The sequence below is a fragment of the Phalacrocorax carbo genome, chromosome 15 (genome assembly GCF_963921805.1).
Source record: "Phalacrocorax carbo chromosome 15, bPhaCar2.1, whole genome shotgun sequence".
Lineage (NCBI taxonomy): Eukaryota > Metazoa > Chordata > Aves > Suliformes > Phalacrocoracidae > Phalacrocorax > Phalacrocorax carbo.
The window spans coordinates 12,105,120-12,128,390 of NC_087527.1; the positions used below are offsets into that span (position 1 = coordinate 12,105,120).

Consider the following 23,271-nt stretch of genomic DNA (forward strand, 5'->3'; position numbering starts at 1 on the left):
CGACTGATGCACTGCAGAAAAAGGAGCCAGTCACTGTTATGCAAGACAGAAAAATCATCATTTAGAAGTATCAAGACAGTTTAGGACCATTGTTCCATTATTCCTGCCTCAAATTCTGCATACTTTAAGTAAACACTAAAAACAGGTAATTAACTTTTAAAGCCACACTTTTAAGTTAGAAAAAGTGGCTACGTGGCAGGAGTGGTGTTTTAAAGTCTTTTTGCAAAAAAAAAAAAAAAAAAAAAAGACAGACATTATTTTAAAAATTAATTTAATTAAACATAACGCTCTACTTACAACTTGAAAACAATTTTAACACCCAAAAAGGCAGTGAGGAAAGCTCACTTTGATAACCAAAGCTCCATGTTCATTTCTACACAATAAATATTCAGACTGACAATAGTTTTATTTCTAATATTCAGACTAACAATGGGACTCTGAAGTCCTGAATGCACTTTGTTAGAAGGAAGAAAATTCAATTCTCTAGTCCAACAATGACAGCATTCAAACAAGACAGTCATGTGGTTCATAGTAACAGAAATAACCTGAGTGCCCTCTCACATGCAAGCAATAAATAAATGTGAAAAGCTCAATGAAAACAGCAAAATTAGTCACATATCAAAATTTAAATGTACTAACCTGTATTAAAGTAGAATGAGGTATATGCTAAAAAAAATCAGCCACCTTGAATGTAGTCCACAATTAAAACTGATGCAACTAAACCAGAAGCCTCTGACTAGTTAGAATGTTTGAATAAGAAAGCACCTTATTTTTAAATGAGCATGCAACTCAAACACCACAAAACTGAACCTTGAAGTGAAAGTGGCAATGGCTTTCCGTGCCCAAAAGCTATGCAAAAAAACCCACACAAAATCAGACCTCGGTTTAGGAAATTTGCTTTAGATCCTTTTGTGGGTGGCACACATTTAACTGAAGAAGCCTTAGCCTACTCTTTTAGTTTTCTTAACTGTGTAAAAGTAACTGGCATTTGGTTGGTTTGGAAGTCTGTCTTAGCCCGTATCAATACCATTTAGCCTTCAGCTGTGATTCAGAAGCAACTCAGTTTTCACACAAGTTCAAAGAAAAATTAAGTAGAAGCATTTTTTATTTTTGATCTATGAAAAAAAAAAGACTGAAGCCATTCTGTCATATTGATATTAATTTTAAATAAAACAGAAGAAATTTAATTTTAAAAGAACATTTAGTAAGCCTGTTAACTTACATTCATACTTTTTGGTTTTACTTCTCAGTACTGTTTCTGCAATTACATGATGCCAGCCTTTCTTGAAAAATATTGATTCAACAACTTCCTTCAACAAGCTAAACTGATTCAAGGTAAAGTGAATATTGATTAAGCAGTATAAAGTTACAAACGTATCTCAGATTCCAAATTTGCAAATACTAATGCTTCAGTTAAGTATGGGTATTCCTACTGAGGTTGTAGGAAAGCTTCTGTCCTACCTACAACTTTGGAAACCCAGAGCATATAGGTTTATAAGCTTTCTTCAAAGCTCTGTCCACTGAAGGATAGACAGTCTTAATTAAGGCAGTGAAAGTTATCTCAACACATTCAAAGCAGGATGGTGTGAACGCCATATACCAGTAGGCATGCCAAAATCTCTGCGTTATGCGTCACGGTTCTAAATGCCCAGTGCCTGTGGCCATCAATTCCCCGCAGTCACTACCTTCACTTCCTGGAACTTTTATACAATATTTACCTATTTTGCATCTCAGCTAAAGAAAACATACTTTTCACTTGTTTTGCCCTGCTTACCGTATGAATAGAGTTGGTGTCATTTGATATTTCAGGAATTTTCAGATGGAGACTTTGCAATACGTATGTTGTCTGCATCTAGCATTAAGAAAAATGAGTTGAGATTACTTGGACAAGGGTACTGAGAGTAAGATATTTTTCCATTTTCAATAATTAACAAAGATTAAACCAAAGGTAAAGCGCTAATATAGCAAAACAAAGAGAATTACTGTTAGAACATTACAAGATTTTTTTTAACCCTTACCTTCATATTTACTAAAACCACAATCATTCATGCAACTTTAAAAACAATTTCTGCATTTTTTCCTCCAAAACACATTTGCTATCCCCATTCATCTCACTAAGACAGGAGAATCAGAAAGGACTTAATTAAAATGAAATCTAGAGCACTTACCCTGACCTATCTGAAGCAACTGCAAGATGAAACAGAGCGCAATATTTAAGGTATGTTAATTTGTACAACTCTTAGTTTTAACGATCATTTAATGATTTTTATTTTCTTCTTTATTAAGTCAAAATATTATTTGAAAGTATTCTTAGTAGCCATTTTTCATCTCTCAACTTCAGGGTAAGTTTCATATTTATGAAAGATGCCCCAGAAAGATGTGGAATTTGATACTTTGGCATACTGGTAAGCTAATACAGCTTTCCACAACAACTTTATCTAGCTTATAAAATTCTGAAGAAGCTACCATCACACAGTATTATTTTTGCTAATCTAATATTATTAAAATAATTCCTGAGATGCAACCCTAGGTGTGTGAAAGACAAGTAGTTAACAGTATTGAACACATGGGTGTTAAGTCAATCTGTCAATACCAGAGTTCTGAAAAATCCTTTTCAATATTCACCTTGTTCAGAATCACAGCTATTGAACGCTATCTGTAAGTAAACCTTATAGAACAGTTTGACCCCAAAAGCTTTTGTGTGTTTCTTCCAGGTAACTGCTCGGGGCAGGTAATTTTCAGACAGGAGTTAGATTCATAACATAGGCTCAGAATGCTAGTGCCCTGAGAGCTTTCAAATGCAACCCGGAGAAGAGCAAGTTATGGCCCTGAAATTATAAATTATGCTTTCTAGACATGTAAAATAAAAATGTAACCATTTGGAATGACTCACTTGAAAATACACTGTCCAGTAAGGTATTAAAGCCAAAAAGACAGGGATAATCTTGACGAGAGCTTTCACATCTTCTACTTTATCTTCTCTGAATGGGCCCCCACGAGACAGCTTGGCCATCTCAAACAGGCTTTGCTTGCGAGGTTGCTGAAGTACTCCCTGGCCTTCGCTTTTGAAAAGAATTCGAAACATTTAGTTAAACAACAACAAAACCTGATACAATTGGCAACCTTGTGACACTTCATTACAAAAAAGCTCATGCGTTTCCAAAATAAATTACTCGTGTAAGTTACAGGAAAACAACCAGGCCAGAATGGATCAGCAGCAGGTGGAAGCACCAACTGAGAGTCTCCATTATAAAGGTTTCCTTATTTCCCATCCTCCCCACACCACACATAAATAACCGGCACTGCAACATGCAGAACTTCAGAAACAGTATCACAAAATACAAGTTATTCTAATTCATTGAATTGTTTTGCAACCTGAACACGTGAAAGCCCGTTGCAGAGGAGGCACCTGACATCTCCTCTGACCAGTGACGACATTCACCCACCGGTATGCCATCGGCGTCTCTTAAGAGCAGAGTAACCATTTGGAAAGCAAAAAACCAGTAATATTTTGGCTGCCCATCAAGCCACTTACAATATTAAATGCAGATTATAGTGTTTTTCACATCAAAAAGCATCCCATAAACACATCTAAGCAGAGAAGAAAGTTAACTGATGCTTAAAAGCACCATGCTCGGGTTCCGTTACACTTTCAGAAACTCTGAACTGGCAAGACATAGCATTCAACCGAAAGCAGCAGCACAGAGATCCAGTGATCTCAAAATGTGCCTCTTTTTTTGTACCAGAACTCCCAGAAAATATCTCCAGGACTCCAATTTCCCAGTTCCAGTTCTCAAAGCAAAACTGCATATTCTAGTGTGTTCTCTAGCGTGACTTAGTGCCAGCTAGTCTGAAGTAGCTACAACTCTTAGGCTGGTTCACTGAATTCAGACTATACAAAAGAGCTCACTACAAACCTATTAGTTGAGCGCTCCACGTGTCTCTTTCTTGAGCAACACGAATATGCGAGAATTTTAAACATGTCTGTGAAGGCACTACCATCAGGCGGTTTGGTGATGAAGAAACTCTGACCACATAAGAAAACCATGAATGAAATCCCAATGCAAACTGTTGGGATACTATATCCAATAACAAAGCTCACGTTCTGTTGAATGTATGCAATGCCTCCCAGAGAGAGAATAGCTCCCAAATTAATGCTCCAATAAAACCAATTAAAAAATCTTCTTGTGGCTTCTGGACCCCGATCTTTGACCTGGAAAAGATTAAAAACAAGTCATTCAATTTCTGAAGAAAATGAAGCCTGTTTATTACAATTCAATCAAGTTCAATGCACTGAAGAGTTTAGGTTTAATTTAGAGTCATACTGAAATGATTTAAGTGTTTTGGGCTTAGCATGGTATTTGATGAAATGACACCTGACTGAGCTACCCCATTAGAGCATTGACCTTCTAGAAGTTCAGCATAGGGATAAAAAAAGCCATACAATACTAAACTGCATAGACTCCCCATAGAGGCTGTTGTTATTTCTACTGCACTGTCTCTCATTTGGCCATTTCTATAGACAAAGCTCACTCAGATTAACATTCCATAGTCCACAGAATTTGAAATAATCTTTTTTTAGTTTAAAAAAAAAAATTTAAGCTGCCTAAAAATTCATGTATTAGCAGTGTTGCAGCAATTGCTTCTTCCAACTGTATACACGGAACAGTTAACCATATTCCATTTTCTAACCCTCAAATGACTACTAGGTAATTAAAGCACAAATTTAAATTTTAACACAGTCCTAATGCGTCTCACCAGAACATAAATTGAAGACTTGTCATTCTGGTCTTAAAAAAAAAAAAAAAAGAAAATTAAATTTGGGTTGCTTGAGGCATCACAAGGTCCCAGTAAACATTTATCCCTCTACTAAGTCAGCACTGTTCACTGTGCTATTTTTCTGCTTGAAGCTCTCAATGTCTCTCCAGTGAAAACAAAGACATCTCTGCTTTATAGAATTACTCTGTACAGTTTTCACCATCGCTCTTTATTCTGTATTGCCTACCATAAGTCACCCCGTGTTTTGTAATTAAGTCACAGGAACCCAGCATCACTCATAAGATGTGATGTAAGAGAAATTACGCAAGTTAAAATTTGAAATACATTAAAAAGATCAACTAGTCTGTAGAAGAATTCATAATACCAAAATTGTCACTCGTTTATGACTGAAAGGCCATTAACAGTGACTAGCAAGTCAGTGCCATGCAGCGTCTTGCTGAGTCAGTTATTTTTGATTTCTAATTGCAAGTTTCCCTTCCTTGTTTGCCAGATCTTCAGGAAAGCAGTGTTTAGTTTGCAATACGAAAAGCAAGCAATGCCTTGAAATAAGTTTTTAACATTGTCAGTTCTGATTTACAGCTTCGAGTTTCTCAGCGGTGTACAAACCCATCTGTATCATTTAACCAAGCATTACAAAAGAAATATTAAGGCATCTATTCCTATGCATAGCGAATAGCATCATTAGGCATTCAGGTAGCTCTGTTAGCATGTCAAATACAATCTTGGAGCCAAAACCCAAGAAATTCTCCCTCTTCAGTGTCATCCTGGTAGTAATTTTGTAATTTTAACAGTCATCACCTGCAGTAATGTATCAAGCTAGAAATTCCTTCTAAACCCCAAATGGCAGCAGGATATTAGCAAACAACTACATCGTAAACACAGTGCTCCAGCTTATGTAAAGAATTAGCAATCTATTTTATATAGTTTCCATTTCTTCATGAGGAAGTCTCAGTTCTCTTATAATTTCTACAAAAAAGATTAATTCCCATCCTCCCTCTTACAAATGACCTTGCTCATGCCTGTACTAAGGAAAGCTGGGAGATGACAGCAAACTGATACAGGTAAGAACAGGGCAAGCACAGCATGATGCTTCTATCAAGTATTATCCCAGCCTCCAACCATTAGCCCCTGAGAAACTTCCTGAACCAAGGATGGCTTCCATCTACTATTAAATGCAGCAGATCTCTCCATGAACTTGTCCAGCCTGCCCCTGAACCCAGGTCAGCTTTCAGAATCCATAAGACCCTGTGGCAAAGAGTTCCCCAGCTAATTACACAGTGGGGAGAATAACCTCCATTTATCTGTTTTGAACCTGCTCTGTACTAGCCTCACTCATTTAACCTAGTTCCAGGAAACAACAGAGGGCAGCTGAGCTTTATCCCATCCCTGGTCCATTTCTGCCTCTCATCCCTGACCGTTATTTCCACAACCCACTGTCACATCTTCCTTCCAGCTGCCTTTTCAGAGATAGGAGGTTGTAGACTGTTTCATGATTTCTTGCATGAAAAGTCCTGATCATGCCTGTGGCCTTTCCCTGAAACTTCCTTCTCCATATCCAGTACCTTTCCTGAAACAGAGTGACCAAAAAGGAATGCAGTGTTCAAGGGACAGACACATCACAGACTCACAATGGAAACAATCCATTTTCTGCTTCCTTATCGAAGTATATATATGCACTAACAATGAATCACGGCCATGTCTGAAATGCCACTGTGGCATTTTATTGACAGACATTAATAACTTATAAAAATCACACTGAAGGAGCTGTTGGAATATCTTGTCAAAGTGGAAGAACTATGACGATGTATTACCAAAGCCAGAGAACATGGTAAAGTTAAAAGGTAATCCTTGTAGTTCCTCTCAAATATCACATTGGCTGCCCAAAATATTAGTTATATTACATTTACAGAGGACTACTCCAAGTTTCCCTCTGCTGGCTATTACTTGAGCTGTGTGACAACACAAAATAGGTGGATTTATTCTCTTCATAAGGAGACACTACATTTTAATATGGAACCAAGAAGAAAACCATGTTAGATATTTATTACTTTACTTTTATCAAGGACAAGTACTTTTCACAAAACTGCAGGAATTTTCCTTTTCCCCCTTATGCTTGCATTATTTTCCATCACCCAAGCAGAAAGAAAAATTTATCACTCCCTCTGCTCAGTTTCATCTGTGCTCAAGCATAGCAGCACTCTTTCCTTGTGGTACCAGCATCACCAGCCTCATTATATTCTTAACATCGTACCAGCAGCTGCAGCAGGAAAATGATGCACGTAAATGGCACAAGTATGGCATGGGTCCTGGATCGAATCTCTCCTGTGGGCTAAGGGTTCCACATCCCTGCACTGAAAGTCAAAATAGGCTCAAAAGATTTTGTCCCCATCAAAACAAAACACCTTAGGAACAGTAGTAGCATTTAAAAGGTAGGAAGAAAGCACCTTATTAGATTTAGTTTTAGTCTAACTCCTTACAACAGGAAAATGCAAGCAGTATCAGCAAAATGCCATGGCTAGAGTGCAAGGCTTCCTATCACTGAACAAAAACTCTGTAGTAAAGCCGTTTCAAAGGTGCCCTGGCTCAAATGAGCATTAGCAAGTATCTAATACACACAATTTATTTGCTCTAGGTAACACGTTGTTTTGCAAATGAGCTCAGATTCAGATATTTTCCACAGAATTTACCAGTGTTGGACAGCTGCCACTTATTTAGATCAACTCCTATTGCTGTCCTGAGCCTCCAGTTCGCTGCTCTGCATTCTTCAAGCCTTTCACACTGTTTTTCCTTACTAAATGGGATAGCACATCATTCTCCAAGAACACTGAGGAACAATCCAGTAGCGCTTCTACTTCAATAAAAATACAGAATGATCTACTGTACTTTACAAAGAGCATCCAATTGCCCTAAGTTTTCCTCTTCTAAACTATAAGGCAAATTTAATTAAAAAAAAACCAAATAAACAACAAAACCCAAAACTCCCACAAGCACACACCCCCCACCCAGACTAAACAAAAAAAAACCCACCAAAACCCCCACCAACAAAGAAATGAAAGAAATGAGCAACTCTAAGGATTGTGGCCACAGCTGCTTTGTCGGTCATTGGCCACATGTCAATGCTGCCTGCATTCAGGTGGGTATCTAAAGGGGAAATGAAATAATCTTGCCACTTTCAAGACATCTAACGTAGTTTTCGCAAAAGAAAATCTAGCCTAACACTTGATTTTTCTGTAGTCCAAAAGGTGTTCTTCTTGATACTATCTGATAATTATCATTTACATACAGTTAATCCAAATGCAGAAAGAAAAGCACAGTGACAGTGAGCTTTGTAACTGGGACACACACAGAGCTGGTTTTCAAAACAGTAAAGGAACAGTTCTCAAAATAAAAATTTCTAATACAAAACACTTACATCAGACTGATTATGGTCAGATGAGATGTAATTACGACCACAGTTTTCATGATAAAGAATCCTGAGCGCCTGGAACACTATGTTATGTGAACTGTGTAATCACTAGGTTATTTACAGCCACTTTCAATAGAGGACACATCAGCTGTGTAACTCCGCATGGCAACACTCTAAACTCATTTAGGATGTAAGGTTAACATCTTAGAATGAAAACAACATTTTAAATGCAACTAAAACAAAAAAAACAGAAAGAGTAACCAAATCTTTAGTTACAACACCTGATGAAAAGTCATTACAAATAGCAACTTCTACAACACAGCTGTCCCTAAAGTTAATACTTGGACATCAATCTGACTTAGGAAAAAGATGATCACTTGCTGAATTATCCCTCCCCTGGATTTTTCAACACCAACATCTTAGAAGATTATCCAAGTTCATACAGCTTGAAACCAAAAGCCTTACACAGCTCAAATATTAATACTCTCTTAGATTCTCCTGATTTTTATATAAAGAGCATCACTGATTCCTGTGTTTAGATGCTTTGCACTGTCATAGCTCTCTAGAGCTAGGGCAGTTTCAAAGAAACAGTTACCCACAGGATTTCATATTTTTGCCACAGCTAGTGCCTATCTGGTGCCTACCATTCCACTGTGGCATCTGGTTTCTGACATGACCTGCTACTGAACTCAAGTATTTCCTAAACCCCAACATTTCAGACTTTCAGCATGTCATGATCTTCCCTCTCTCCTTCACATAATGACAGATCCAAAGTGATGACCTCACATAAGAGGAAAAAGACTATTTAAAAGTTACAGACATTAGCAGTTTCCATCTGTTCCTGCAATCAACTGACAGTCACAAGTGACAAATGTAACAAAACCCACCAAACTTATCCCAGCCAACTGTGAACAGTCACACAACAGAGGAAGGATGAAAACGCAGAAGCTCGCGCCTGTCCTTAGCCTACAAAAGAAAGAGCAATGACAACAGTTTTCCGCAGTCAACTTTGCTCTTGCAGAATTCTGACCTTCTATGGCACCAGTTACTCCTGAGGGCATCTGGAGAGAGCTCCATAACAGAGCTATACAGCACTCCTCCCTTGCTACATAATATAAAATTTTTACACTGAAATTTGGCCAGTCCATGTTTAAAGTCTGCTTCCTGTCGCCGGCGTCACGTCTGTTCTGTTTCTGTCGGAAACAGAAACAAATGAGTACTGCCCATGTGAGTGCCACAACTTCAGTTTTCAAACTGCCTTCTGCAGAGTCTTGGACATCTGCAGTCTCCCAAGCCCAACAACACCACCAACTTGCAGTTAGTGACCTTCAATGCTTTATGCATGGTCCCCCATCCTTCCCCAGAGGCTGGGAAATCTAAGTTCTACAAATAAATAAAGGTTGAAAACCACTCAAAGCCGTCTTCATGCCAGCAATTTCCAATAGCATCCTGCCTCTGGCAATACAACAATGGTTTTAGCAAAGCTAGAAGATTTTTGGCAGGTTATGAACCGATTGATTTAATGACTATGATGGCAATTCAGAAGTAAGACACACTGTGGGTTAAAACTAGCATTCCTAAACACCATTAACCCCAAAACAGATTCCTCTAGCGTTAGAACAATTATTATGGCTGATACAAGATCAGTAGTCTACTACTAACGTTGGCTTCAATGCTGAAGCTAAACCAGCTTTCACAATAGCGAGGGACAGTCATATTGTTGCTTAACTACAGAAAGTCACAAACTGCTACACAGAACAGGAAGCGACTGCAGAACACTCGCACTGGAAAGGGGAACTGGAAAGTGCCAGGTTATACATATCACATGATTACAAACACTATTCTGAGAACCATCCGTTCAGATTTAGACCTATACAATGGATCAATCTGCAACGGCTAGAAAAACGGCTCTTGTTCATAAACACAGTTAAGTAAATCTGGTCTACACCTAGTCTGCAGTAGCCGTTGTTTTGCTAAGCTGAGTGGCGAAAGTTACTCTATACTAAGTCTACTTAGTCACTTGTAACAGCGCTTCTAAAAGCATCCATTTAACAGAAATTAAGATACTACTACTTTTTAATCTTAGAGGAAAATAAGTATTGGAATTTAGTTACCAATTTTCCACAAAGTGATTCTTTTCTTCTAAATAAAAAATATCTTCATTACATTTGGGTTCCCCACCCAAATTATACATCATCTGTTAAAACTGAAACATTTACATGGTAATTATTAAGAGATCTGCAATGAAACGTAATGAACAATATCTGAAAGGTGGTTCATGTCAGCTAAAGTACCCAATATACAATTCATATTTTCCTTTGTTTGTTATTTAAGGGAAAGAGGACAAATCTTATCAGCACACGTCCAGCCAAAACATGTTTGCATTGTATTCTGGCCTCCCGAGAATGTGACTCCGGGAGACAGACTTTATTCTCAGCAATATACATCCATCTGCCCAGCAGTTTGCTACACTCCTATGCAGGGAGAAAGCACCCAAGAGGGCCCAAAACCACACAACTAGGTAAGTGGTACACTGTAATATATTTAACAATAGATAAGCCAGAAAAACAGAGAAGGGGAAAAATTCCACCCTCAGCAGAGCTCTGCTGATTATGATGAACCAGAAAGGAGTATTTCTTTTGCTTCACCCTATATAAATCACTGTGAATTATCTGCAAACCTAGCCAAAAACTGTTTTCCGTGAAATCCTGGGGGGGAAGCCTGTAAAAAATCCAGCTTCCATTGGCATTGGTTCTTCTTTTGCTCTGTTCCTGCCATTATTTACCTCTTATATTTAATGTTCATAAAGCGTTCTGGGGATAAGCAGTCAGTTTTGAAAAACACCTTACAAGATAAAGTCATATTAAAGCTATTTCACTTGATGGGCTCATGCTGGCTTAAACAGAACCAATACACTGGAGACGCGCAATCCTAGGCTATAATCATGTTTTACATTTATATACTGCCTTTCACCCAGAACTCCAGAATTTATAATATATGAAATGCCAAAGAATGACAAATGTAAACTGCACAGCAGAGAACAGAGGTACGTTTGGCAAAGATATTGCGGTAGCTCCTACCTCTCACAACGAATTTCATGGCATTTCTGATACCTGCACTAAGCTGAATTCAATGGGCCAGTAAACAGAGATGCAACTGGATCGGAGGTCTTCTCCTTGCTTTGTCATCAAGAACGGTTTGGGTACAAAAGCTGCTCAGTACCTAAGCATCTGAAATTCTCAATTTGTAAAGCAGAAATTATACTCCAACATCCACAGTCAGCATACTACGTTAGTGTAAGATGGTAAAAAAATACATGCAACAATGCATTCCAGTCAATACTGAACTGTGAGCTGCCTCTCAAATATTTTCTGTAAAGCCACATGGTTCTGCAGTGATGATCCAGTGAATGATATTCGCGCTGAAGTGGATCCAAGTACAAGAGTTTGAGAGGACATGTCCCTGCGAGAACCGCCCAGGTAACATGTCTACGATGTTGAGAGCACCTTCCCAACTGTCATCTAGCGCAACGTTAGCCTGCACAAAAATATCACTCAAGGGCACAGTGCAGTATACAGAGAACACCTAAAGCATAAAAAACTGTTTGTTCTCTAGCCTTTGTTTATCACACGCTGATAAAGGCCTTTGGTCACTGCCCTAGAAGGCCCATGCTGTCTTTGTCAGAGCTAAGATGTGCATCAGATATTTCACCTGATGAGCTCTGAGGTCAGGTCAACTGGGTACAAATTCTACAGTGGAGTATAATTAACAATCCACTTTGGGGCCAACAGGTATTCAGCCCAACACCTCAAGACAGTGATGGTTTAGCAAAATCAGATACCACATCTATGACAAGGCTACCGGGAAACCAAGGGTCGTAGGAGATAAGATGACACACAGACACCGAAATTATATCAAATAGGGTACTTAAGAGCCTGCATTACGAAGCTGGATGACCTGATTCCCTTTGAGACTTAACACCTACAGAGATGTGAATCAGCAGGCGCACTGTCCATCCCACCAAAGCAAGCCCCTCCAGAGGCACGACTGACAGCCGTCCCCTGGCTCAGACCAGCACCCACAAACGATTCAGCAGCTGCCAAATGATACTTGACCTGGTCTGCCCCAAAAGGGGTGATGTTGGCCTTGACCGACCCGACGCCCAGCCCCACGAGGACCAGTCCAATGAAGGTGGCGGCGGCACAGTAGCGGATGGCTCCCGCCTGGGAGCAAGGTGCCAGGGTGGCGTTGGCCGCCGGAGAGGAGCAGTTCTCTACGGGGAACAAGGGGATGTCCCCGCAGAGGCCCTGGCGGGTGTGCGGCGCAGCGATGACGGGGAAGGCCAGCATGCCCAGCAGGTAGAGCGCCATGCTGAGCAGGATGGTGCCAAACTTGCCCAGGAGGGCATCAGCCAACCAGCCACCGAAAGGGGACACCAGGTAGGTGATGCCCATGAAGAGGAGCAGGGCCTGGCTGGCCTGGGCGCCCTCCCAGCCGTAGGGAGGCCCGTTGAGGAAGAGCACCAGGTTGGAGGTGATGCCGTAGAAGGCCACCCGCTCCAGCAGCTCGGCCAGCAGCACGGCGGCGCAGGCCAGCCGCCGCCCGTGGAACGCGCCGCTCGCTGCCCGCCCGCGCTCCCCGCTGCTCAGCAAGGGGCTGCGCTCGCTCGGCTCGGCCTCCTCCATGGCGGCAGCGGCGGCACTCCCTCCTCCCCGGCCCCGTCCCCGGCCCGGCCCCACAGCGGGCCCGCGACGCTCCCGGCCCGCCCGGAGGAAACTTGGCCGCCGTCGGGCGGCAGGACCCGGCCCGGCCCGCCCACGCGGGGCACGGCGCATCCCTATTGGCTGAGGGCGCCGTCGCTCCGCCGGCAGCGCCGTCACGTGGGCGGCTGGGCTGCAGGGAACGGCCACCGAGGCGAGACGAGGCGGGGCTAGCGGGGGCGGGACATGGCGGACCGGAAGCGACGGGGCGGAGGCTCGGGCCGCGAGGGGAGTTCGGGCTTAGCGGGCCGCTTCGTTAGTGTTGGGGCTGAGCAGAGCCTGGCTGAGACGCGCCGAGCCGAGTCTAGTCTAGCCCAGCCCAGCCGGGAATTGGTTACGCCTCGGGCGCGCGGAGCTTCCCGGCGCGGCACCTTTCTCCCCGCAGGTTTTCCCTCGCCGCTTTCATGAGGGGGCCGGGCGGGGGAGGAAGCTGCAGAAGGGAAAATTGGTTTTGTGGTTATTTCGTGCGTTAGTTCAGGCTGGGAATTACATTTTAGGCATTAACTGGAGCTGTGTGACTTTACTGATGACAGATTCAGCGCTGGCTTCCCCGAGAGCCCTCGCTTTCTCCTTAGGTTTATCCAGCAATAACAGCGGCAGCGGTTCGTTTCCCTGCTTTGCTGCTCGGGGTGACGGGAGAGCGCCGGCCGGGCCTGTGCGGTTGGAGGTCGGTCGTCTGAGCTGTCCCCGCCGTGGTAACACGGCATTAGGACGTTGGAGAATGACGGCTCTGACTTGAATGGAACGAAGCGTGTGATTAACATGAGAAGACACACATTAGCGGTTGCAAGGTCCGGGGCACTAAGATGTTCTCTTGTGCCACTATCGTGTATGTCGAGGTAAAGGTCATGAAAGTATGTGATTGTTTACAACAGCGGCTCTTAAAGTCATATTTTTTGGCTAGGACAAAGTGGGAAAGATACTCCTGGTTGTGTGTTTTTGATGAAAAAGGTAAACTGATTGACGTCATATAGTTACACCCAACATCCAGGTATGACTAAAAATTTTTGGAACAGCGTTGGTAATTGAGCAAGCCTTTGTAAATAACATGTGCCATAGAGATGACTCATTAAATATATTTGCTCTCTTAACTAGTTAAATTTCATTACAAAGGATAATGAGGACGAAGCAACAGAGATCTCTTCTTGGGAACTACTGTAACGTGACTGGTTCAGTAATTTAAAAAATTACATTTCTGCTTTGCCCATTTAATACAGTATATCATACCAATTGTGATTACTAGACCCCTTAAAAAATGTAGTATTTGCTAGAGACTACAAAGTAACTAAGCACACCCTGCATTATTGTGCATTTTAATTTATGCATTCTAGGCCCTTCATAACTTACCTTTGCGAGTGGGGTGAGATTTTTATATTGGCCTACTCAACCAGTGTTGCAAACACCTCGCAGTGCTGAGCAGTATTTGAAATGTATGTAATGAAATGTTATTTAAATCCTCAGGAATCGAGAAGTGGGTGCTCTCTCTAAAATTCAAAAGCTACTCTTATAACCTGAACATTCTCTCTGGAAGTATAGCACCTTCGGGAAGGTGGTTTTTAATTTTCGTTCAAACCAGAACATTTAGCTACGGTATATTTAAAACTTGATTGAGACACATCCATGACCCTCTCTTTGAATCCAGTGAACGCACCTATTGCTATACAGTGATGCATTACTGGAGGTGTTTTCGAAGACACAACAATACTTAATGCTGCAAAGACACGGAGATTTTAAATTTTCTCAGTCAAGGCTTACATAGCATAAAAACCAGAGTCACCATAAATAAAGTAATAAAATGTTAAGACTGCTTTGAATGTTTCCTTTATTTCCTCTTTATTTCCCAGGTGACTGGTTAAGTTTCCTCTTTTGTCTCATGAAGCCAGCCTTGTCTTACTTTGTTGTTTGCATTTTTGTCTTTTTTGTGTTACACACTGGATGTGTGGATAGTTACTGTCTGGTTTTAGAACTAGCAGTAGTGAAAAGTTACAGTGGCCGAGCTGTTGGTAATTAGGTATTTCATACAGGATACCAAAACCACAACTTCCTTTTAACCCAAAACATGACTTTCTGAACATTATCCCATATCCTGCTTTAGGCTGTGTGACCAGGGAACGCCCCCGTTTTGGGTTGTGTAGGCTGTTTTAGGTACCGGGCTGCAGCAAGAGGGTGTGTTCCTGGCTGCCAGCCTTTGGTGGTGCGATGCAGCTGGGCCATGGGTTGTGTGTGGGAGATCTCAGACCTGAAGGAGGGGCTGTAGGGAAAGGATATAGAGTAGCAACGTAGCCAGGGACTGGAAGGCAGCAGCAGCAGCTTCCTGCGGTCCCCGCGTTAGGCGGGCAGTTGGGCAGCAGCGACTGCCAGAGATGACTGGTGCTAGGTCTGAGGGTGGCAAGCGCTCTCAAAAGCCCAAATGTGCTTCACACAGGCCGCTTACAGCGAAATAAATGTCAAGGCTAGAATCCTGGCTGGATTGACAAAAGCCCTCTAAATATCAGTGGGGCTGGGATTTTGTGCCAGAAATGCTTTCTAAAACAGTGATGAAAATAGCCTACCCTTAAATTAGCATTTATGCTATTTTTAGCATTTATGCAAGATTTGTTGCTTTTCTAAGTTAGGCCATCTTTTTGGATTTGGGTGTAGTTTAAAATGGTCTGAACAATGTTGTGCTGAATTATTTCGAAGTGAGAACTCGGTGAGATGCAAATAGTTAAACGTAGCTCTGCAGCATGAAGACCCGTTAGCAAAATGTGAGCCAGCATTCCCAAATGCTTACAATTTGCCAGAACACACTCCAATATCTATCTTTATCACTTCTAAACCCTCAATTCCTGAATATCTGTCATCATCAGAGATCTACACAAGTTATTTGAAGAACTGCTATTTTAAAAATTAAAAGCCTTTCTCTGTATGTGGCATATTTTTCTCCCTCTACCTGACACAATAAAGAGGCACTGCAGTTTGCAGACCACCTTTCCCTGTCTTCTACAGCCTTGGGGAAACCAAAGCATCTGTGTGGCCCCGTGGTGATTTACCAGACGAGGTTATAAATATACAAGCAAAAAAGTGAGTTTTCTGTTAAATCGAGCCTTCCTTCTCATCTGCCTCATGGCCTTACTGCCTGCTGCCCCACCCATCTGCCCTGAGCCGTGCGCTGTGTTTCTGTTCATCGTTGGCGTTTATCCTGAAGAGTGGCTTGATGGTTTGGGATACAGTTTTCTTGGTCCTGAGTTCAGGCTATTCCTTTTTCTTTCCCCTGCTTTGCTGTACCTTTGGATTCTGCCTGCTGCTGCGGAGGCTGCAGTTCCTCACCAGGGCTTTCCCCTGGCCATACACACCTTTGGCTCTGCTTCACCGTGTAGCCTTCCTGACATTCAGCGTGGTCTTTGACCGTCCCGTTGCCTTGTTCTTTGGACTAGCACGTTCCTCTGGCTTTTCTGTTTGTTGGCACCTGATCCACAATTAGTTTTTTCTCCATCCCTGCACTGCATATGAACCACCTCCATCTCGGGAGACACGTGGCAACTGTGGCGTGGCTGGGAAACGGCCTCGGGGGATGGTGGCTGGTACCAACCTTCCTGATGTTCTTCTCAGGAGGCCTCTAGTGCGACTAGTCTAGCTCAAGGCTTCTCTGAGGCCGTGATGTGAGCGCATCACCTTCGTGGCTGTTTAATGAAACCACATAGCGCTGTTTAGAGCTGGGGGGGGACGGGACCCAAACCCACCGGCGCAGGACCGGCAGCTGGGCTCCCCGGTCCCTGTGACCAGGGACACCTGGCGAAGGCACGGCCGTCCCCGCGCCGGGTGGGTGTGCGGGAGCCCCTCGGCGGGGCCTTCCCGCCCCGGAGCGCGGCGGCAGGTGGGACGCTCCCCCGCGGCGCTGCTTCCGGGAGGCGGCGGGGCCGCGCCCGGGCCGCCGGCAGGTGAAGGAGGCGGCGGCTCCCGCCTGGGCGGGCAGGAGGGGCCGCTATGAGGCTGCTCCTGCTGGCGTGCCTCCGAGCGCAGACCGGCAACGCGACCACCGCGGCCAGGATACAGTGAGTGCCGCGCCGCCATGCCACGCGAGGGGAGGGGGACCCCCGCCGCCCGCCATCCCGCTCCCCGCACACGGGCGGGCCGGCTGGGACTCGGGGCCGACCCCCCGCGCTCCCCTCACGCTGAGGCCGCCGCAGCAGCGGGGGTGCTCCGCTATGGGGGGGGGCGGGGGTCCGGCCGCCATTCGCCGCCCCCGCGGGCGCACGGAGGCGGCGTCTCTCCCGCCCGCTCCGCGTGGGCGGCCGGCGGCGTGTGAGGGGGCGGCGGCCGGGCGCTGCGCCGGGCCCGCTCCGGCGGGGATCCGCTGCTTGCTGGGAGCGGGGCCAGGCTCGTGTCCGGGAGGGGGAAGGCTGTGCCAGGGCAGCGTGTCCCCCTTTGCCCGTGTTACTGGGGGGTAAGGGAGAGGGGGATCCGAGGGGTTCCCCCCCCAGAACCCCCCAAACCACAGAGAAGGCCGCTCTGCGCGGGGCAGTTTGGTGGCGCAGGGGCAGTTCGCGCTTGCCGCCTGGCCCGGGCTCGCAAGCCAAGAGCAGCGGTCCCCGTGCACCGCCGCTCATAGCGGCGCGGCGGGTTTGCGGGGCTGCCGGCTGCGGGGAGCCGGCAGGGCGGGATGCGAAGCCGGTGCAAAGAGCAGCGGGGTCTGGGAGCGGGAGCGGTCTGTGCGGGAGCCGCGCCGGAGCGGCAGTTGTGCCGGAGCTAGCGCAGTCGGTGCCCGTGCTGCGGGCTCCAGCATGCAGCGCTGCGGGGGTTACGGACGCGGACCTGGGGTGCTTTGAAATTGGACTAACAGAACTCCGCAAATACTCTTAAAGTCCCCATTTAACTCTTTCTGCGATGTGGAAAAGGGATGTGGCTGACAGCGTTTCTGACGGCTTTGCTGTGCTTTGTTAAAAAAAAAAAAGTCACCATAGCAATGAAACAATTTCCAAATGGTTTTGTCCTCTTGAGGCCCCAGATAAGGACTTGGTTGCTTCTTACCTGTCAAAGAATCATCGAGACTTTAGTTGTTTTTCGTAGGATGAATCTTTCAGGATAGCCTTCTGCTATTACAAGTTCCCCCCGACCTTGCTCTGCATAGTATCAGACTTTTAATGTTATGCATAGAAATAGTCCTCTGCCATTGTTCAGGCTTGCGCGCTAGTTGTGCCATGCCAAATTCAGTGTTAGATTCGTGCAGGGAGACCACATTGTGTAGGATAGCGGTGGAACATACCTGCTGCCTCATGTTAGTCACCCAGGCATTGAAGATATAAAGCAAATGGGAGCATAAAGACCAGAGAAAGCTGAAGGCTCTTGTATTTTAAAACAATAGTTATTAACGTTGAGATAAAACAAATATGTTCTTATGTTTGTAATATACGTTTTTATACCTGTACATGTCAGCACAGAGTTCACGTGTGGTGCTTTATGTGGCATTGTGCATTTCCTTTCATCCCTTACCTTTTGCTCTCACTGGATAACACAAAACTAGTTATTCTTGGTGACATCAATGCTCATTCTTCCTCCATAAGATTATTTATTCTACCTTTACAAATTAAATATTTACTTACCTTCATCTTCAAGGATAGTCAGACAAACAGTGAGACTGGAGCCATTCAGAGGTAATCTAGTGGAAAGCAGGCTTGGCATTATTTCTAGTTCTACTAAGCCTGAGCAAGCCAGACAAACAAATATCCGCGTATTATTTCAAATTGTCTTTTAACTACCCTGAGGTTGATGGTGATCATGTGAGCACGCTGCATCGAGACACCGCGGTTCAGCAAGGTGCCTTTATGTCAGTCATGATAACCAGCAATTTTGGTTAGCCCTCTCCAGCTGTGACTCGCGCACGGTGGCCTAAGATAACGTGTTTTAGTATGAAAGAAGGCAAAGCCTTCAACAGCTCAGTTGACAGGTGGTTTAATGTATGACCGTGTTAACGCAGTTGCAGCTATGTGAGCACATCTGCAGGGATCTGTGTAGAGTAGGCCAACTTGCTTTAGCACCCTGTTGCTTTAAAGGCATACTTGATACAAAGTGGATGCTGCTTTGTCATGCACATAGACCTTCAAACAGAAAGAAAATAATGACTGAAAGGTCGATTTAATTCATGTTCACAATAAAGGTGGATAAAGGATTCTAACAGAAATAGCGTTTGAGAGCCAGAAACTTATGCTGCGTTCAGTTGCTATCTTATCACCTGCCGTAAATGTTGTTTATGGTGATAATATAAATGAGCCTGTTCAGGGAAAGGAAAAGTCTAATCAGGAAAAAAAGTAAAGAGTGTTAGCTAGCAATTAAATCCATCTTCCTGACTAAAAGGCTAGTCAAGTGACAGCTATTACTAAAACCGTCCTACGCAGATACTTCCATCTGATACTGGTTTTCTTAAAACTTTACGCCATTTAAAATAAAACCAAAACAAAACCAAAACTACATGTATGGCCAAAGGCTTGGGCATGTCACTTCTTGCACTAATCTGCTATACGTGAGGTTAAGCCCCCATACGGTAACCTTTGTAGCATAGGTGTTAATACAGAGAAAATATCTATTCGAATTAAATATTTGGCTTCAGTTGTATCTGTGTACATGCTTACAAATTTATTTGTTCAATCTATTTTTTTATACCAAACCATGGCAACTTTTGGTTGAATATAAATGAAACAACAAAGTTGTCTCTGGTTTGGACACTTGCCAGCATGGACTAATTTTATGGCTTAATATCACTGGGTATACTACGTTTATGATACTACAGCTGTTCCTGTAACTGCTTCATATTTCATGAATAAGATATTCATTTCCTGAGTTTACTGGTGACAAAGACACCAGAATCTAATTTGGCTAGAAATCAGCTTGCTAAAACAAGTGATGTGATGAATGTGCTGTGGGCTTTATGCATATTGGTGTGCGTAATCTTTGATCACCTTAAAAATATGAGCAATGAGTAGAGAATAAAGCACTAAGCAAAAGTCCTGGGTAAGGCTGCCATTCTTCAGCCTGAGAAATTAGACCAAAGAGGGTGTTAAGAAAGAAAAGAAATTAAACTTCTCTGCCCCTTGAACTGTTCTGTTTAGCTTTTATTACTTGGTATTAAGGAGGAATATAAATCTTGAATTAATTGGTTAATTAGAAAGATTTAGCTAAGTATTTTGTCAACATCTAAGTACCTTTTGGAGAGGGAGAGATTGTTCCTGTTCTCATTTGAAACGGGACAGTTGGGATAGCCATTCTGTAAATCTCCAAGTAATCAACTGCAAGAGACTTAAACTCACAAATTCAGTAATGCTTATTGTTCCTCTTTACAATTAGTTTTCAGCTTAGACATTTATGGGAGTAATTCTGAGCCCTGACCTTTCTCCTATTTAGTCTTACCCTATCTCCTACCATTAAATCACACAGAAGAGCACTCGTACACCAGCAGATCCTCGTCTCTTCATGGTAGATCATAAGAGGTCTTTTCCCTACCTATGTCTCTTTGCACAGGTTCTGGTAAATTCCTGCTGCTGTTAGTGTGGCCGTTCCCCGAGCAGGACAGCTGCAAGGCAGGCGTTCATCCTTCACCCTTGGAACTGAGATACAATCATTTACGTGGCCTGCACTTGATCTATGCTGCATCCCAAAATGTTTTGCACGGCTAGACCTATTTATATGGCAGGATTAAACTTTGCAGAGTTGTTCTGTCCTTCCAAAGGGCAGTTACTGACTTCAGAACATAGAGACAGAATGATCCTCTCCCCACTTTGGCTCACATTTTTACTTTCTGTGCTTATTCACAGTGGATTTTATTCATACTTCATGCATGCCAACACAATTTGTCTGTGTGTTTTAAAGGAGAAGTTTGAGAGAGAAATAAAATGAAGAATACTTTGCTTTAACAAGTATGAAAAAAAGTTAAGATAATTTACAAAGAAAACAGAGAATATCAAGCAGGGTTTCAACTCCTGTAATTCAATTAACATCCGTGGGAAAAGCAAGTACTCAGCTCTGGCCGAGTTTCAGAAAAGGCAGTGGAAGCGATGCTGCTCACTTAATAAGCTTTGAATTGCGCTGTGTAGATTTAACAGCAGTTGATGCATAGCTGCTTTACGGAATAGACAGCCTAAGGAAAGAGATAATTAATATTTTTGGATGAAGCCTATTTTGTGCCATTCAAGAAGTGGCAGTGTATCTACCTACCAGGAACTTTTTGGAAATCAAACCTTAATTGTCTGCAAGTACTTCCACTGAAGTATCAATTGAGATTAGAACATAAATGTTTTTGAGAGGAAAACATCACAGAAAAGAAAGCAAGTTTCAAAACTATGATACTTCAGAAGTAAGCATACTTTAAACTTGCTTGTGTCTTAGCTTCAGCTGTGCTGTGTTTGGAACTATAAAAATGCTTCTGTATGTGAAGACCCGTGAACTACAGATTTGGGTTGAAGGAGGGAAGACTGCTAGCCAGGATAAGTGGGCAGTAGTGGTCAATAATGTTGGAAATAAAAAATGCGACATTGTAAAACATCACCTGGTATTTCGTAGGAGTGTAAGGGAAAAATGTTTTCCTATAGAAATCTTTAATAAAGTGAAAAATATGCCAGAGAAGGGTTGGACCTTTTCACAGTATCTCTCTGCATAAAGTATAGATCCAAAGCAGACACTTACAAGCTTCACCTATAAGCCTCACGCTTTCCAAAGAATGTAAAAAATAAAACAAATACGACGAATTCCTGAAATACTAAAATGGGTGGGGCTGGGAAATATTTTGTCCGATATTCAGATATGTATAAATATCACAGTATAAGCAGTGGCTGATATAGAGTACTCTGAGAAACAATCTTTCAAACCTACTGAATGACTGAAGTTTTCCGTTTGGGTACTTCCTAGCAAAACACCCAAAATCTGGACTCTGACAGACAGGCTCCATTTTAGAAATATTATTCTCCCCAAATAGTGGCATTGGCTTCCATTAGAGTTTTGGTAGAAGGGTGAGATTTGCCAGAGGAAGGCAAATTCTGGATCCAAGCAATAATCACTGGTTGTTAAGTCACTGACTTGGAAATATACAAGACACTGACTTGGAAACATACAAAACTGTGATAGAGAGAAAATGTAGCCTTGAGATTTAGCATTTTCAGTGTCCTCTTAGATTCACAAACATTTTTATTTTTCATTCAGAAAGTATTTGTTTGTGAAACGGCAAAATAATGTGAATACACAGTTGCCAGGAGGAGGAAAGATACTGGTAATGTATCTCTTCTGTCTAGGCTTGGTTCAGGGACATCTGTGACTTCATAGACAGATCAGCCTTCAGAAAAAAACTCTTGCCGTAGCTTTGCAGCGCCCTCTTATCATGTTCCTTGATAACAGCATATGTGTGAAAATCCTAGTCTGCTTTTTTTTGTGTTATAAAGATGAAAAGTCATTTAGAAAATATGAAAATATCACTGTAGATTTCAGTACTTAAATATTACCCAGCAACTCTGCTTCTCTGCACATAGATTTCCATATATGCATAATCTGAAGCCTGTGACTAATCACATTGAACTCAATGGTATGTTTGCGGGATTAAGGCCTCTTTACGTCTGGGAATTCAAATTATTCTGGGAATAATTTGATAATTTTTCCTTCTTAAATTGTATGCAATTTTTTTACATGCCCCTGAGTCATTATGTGTAGGAAAAAAAAAAATTAAAGTAATGGAGGTAATCCACAATTTCTGAGCCTTGGAACACTTGAGGGCATCCCCCTGTATTTATTGCAGAAACAGCTGACATTCAGCTGTGAGATTTGGAGCTGTGGAAACTGTGGAGGAAAGGAAAAGTATTCATTCCTAGTATATTGGAAAAAAGAAAGACTCTTTGGATCAAAATTCCTAGCTGAGATTCTTGATGTCCTGAGAGAGTTATTTTCAAATTAATTGTAATATGCAAACATATTGCTGGTACATGATAGTGATTTATGGTAATTGGAATACTGATTTAGACTATTTAATGAGCACCTGTGAAATTATGGAATGCATGCACAAGCATCCCGAGTATTTGCCCGAGAGATTTTCTTCCCACAGCTGTGAGATTTGGGCATCGTTATTTAGATATAAATTGAGGGCCTCTTTCAAAAGGCAAGCAGGTACTTGGTACAAGTTCGTGGGACAACTGATGTAAATAATTGCTCAACAGTGTAAATAAGGAGCATACAATCTGGCTGTATTTTATTATTTATTAGTACTTATTATAATTTATTGGTCTCGTTTCAAACAGTGAAGTTAAAAGTAAAATGAGTTTCTTTTTAGAATAAGGAAGAAATACAGCACCATATGTTGTGCCAACGGAGCTC

The 23,271-nt window shown here is 42.7% G+C and overlaps 2 protein-coding genes across 3 annotated transcripts in view; one reads left to right on the plus strand and one right to left on the minus strand.

The window, feature by feature from the left end:
- The window catches only part of SLC15A4 (solute carrier family 15 member 4), a 30,672-nt gene extending 17,701 nt beyond the window's left edge, over window positions 1-12,971 (minus strand). The window contains exons 1-4 of the mRNA XM_009507959.2: window positions 12,301-12,971; window positions 3,918-4,213; window positions 2,894-3,062; window positions 1,775-1,852 (exon numbers count right to left, since the gene is read on the minus strand). Of these exons, the coding sequence (XP_009506254.2) occupies window positions 1,775-1,852; window positions 2,894-3,062; window positions 3,918-4,213; window positions 12,301-12,870 (1,113 nt within the window). The 5' untranslated portion in view covers window positions 12,871-12,971. The remainder of the gene's footprint in view (window positions 1-1,774; window positions 1,853-2,893; window positions 3,063-3,917; window positions 4,214-12,300) is intronic.
- A 181-nt stretch (window positions 12,972-13,152) lies between these two features.
- The window catches only part of GLT1D1 (glycosyltransferase 1 domain containing 1), a 59,536-nt gene continuing 49,417 nt past the window's right edge, over window positions 13,153-23,271 (plus strand). Inside the window, exon 1 of one of the 2 annotated variants that reach the window (XM_064466400.1) lies at window positions 13,153-13,784. In XM_064466400.1, coding sequence (XP_064322470.1) covers window positions 13,708-13,784 — 77 coding nt within the window. In that variant the 5' untranslated portion in view covers window positions 13,153-13,707. Of the gene's footprint in view, window positions 13,785-16,804; window positions 16,980-23,271 lie in introns of those variants that run through there. The other variant, XM_064466401.1, reaches the window with a different exon arrangement.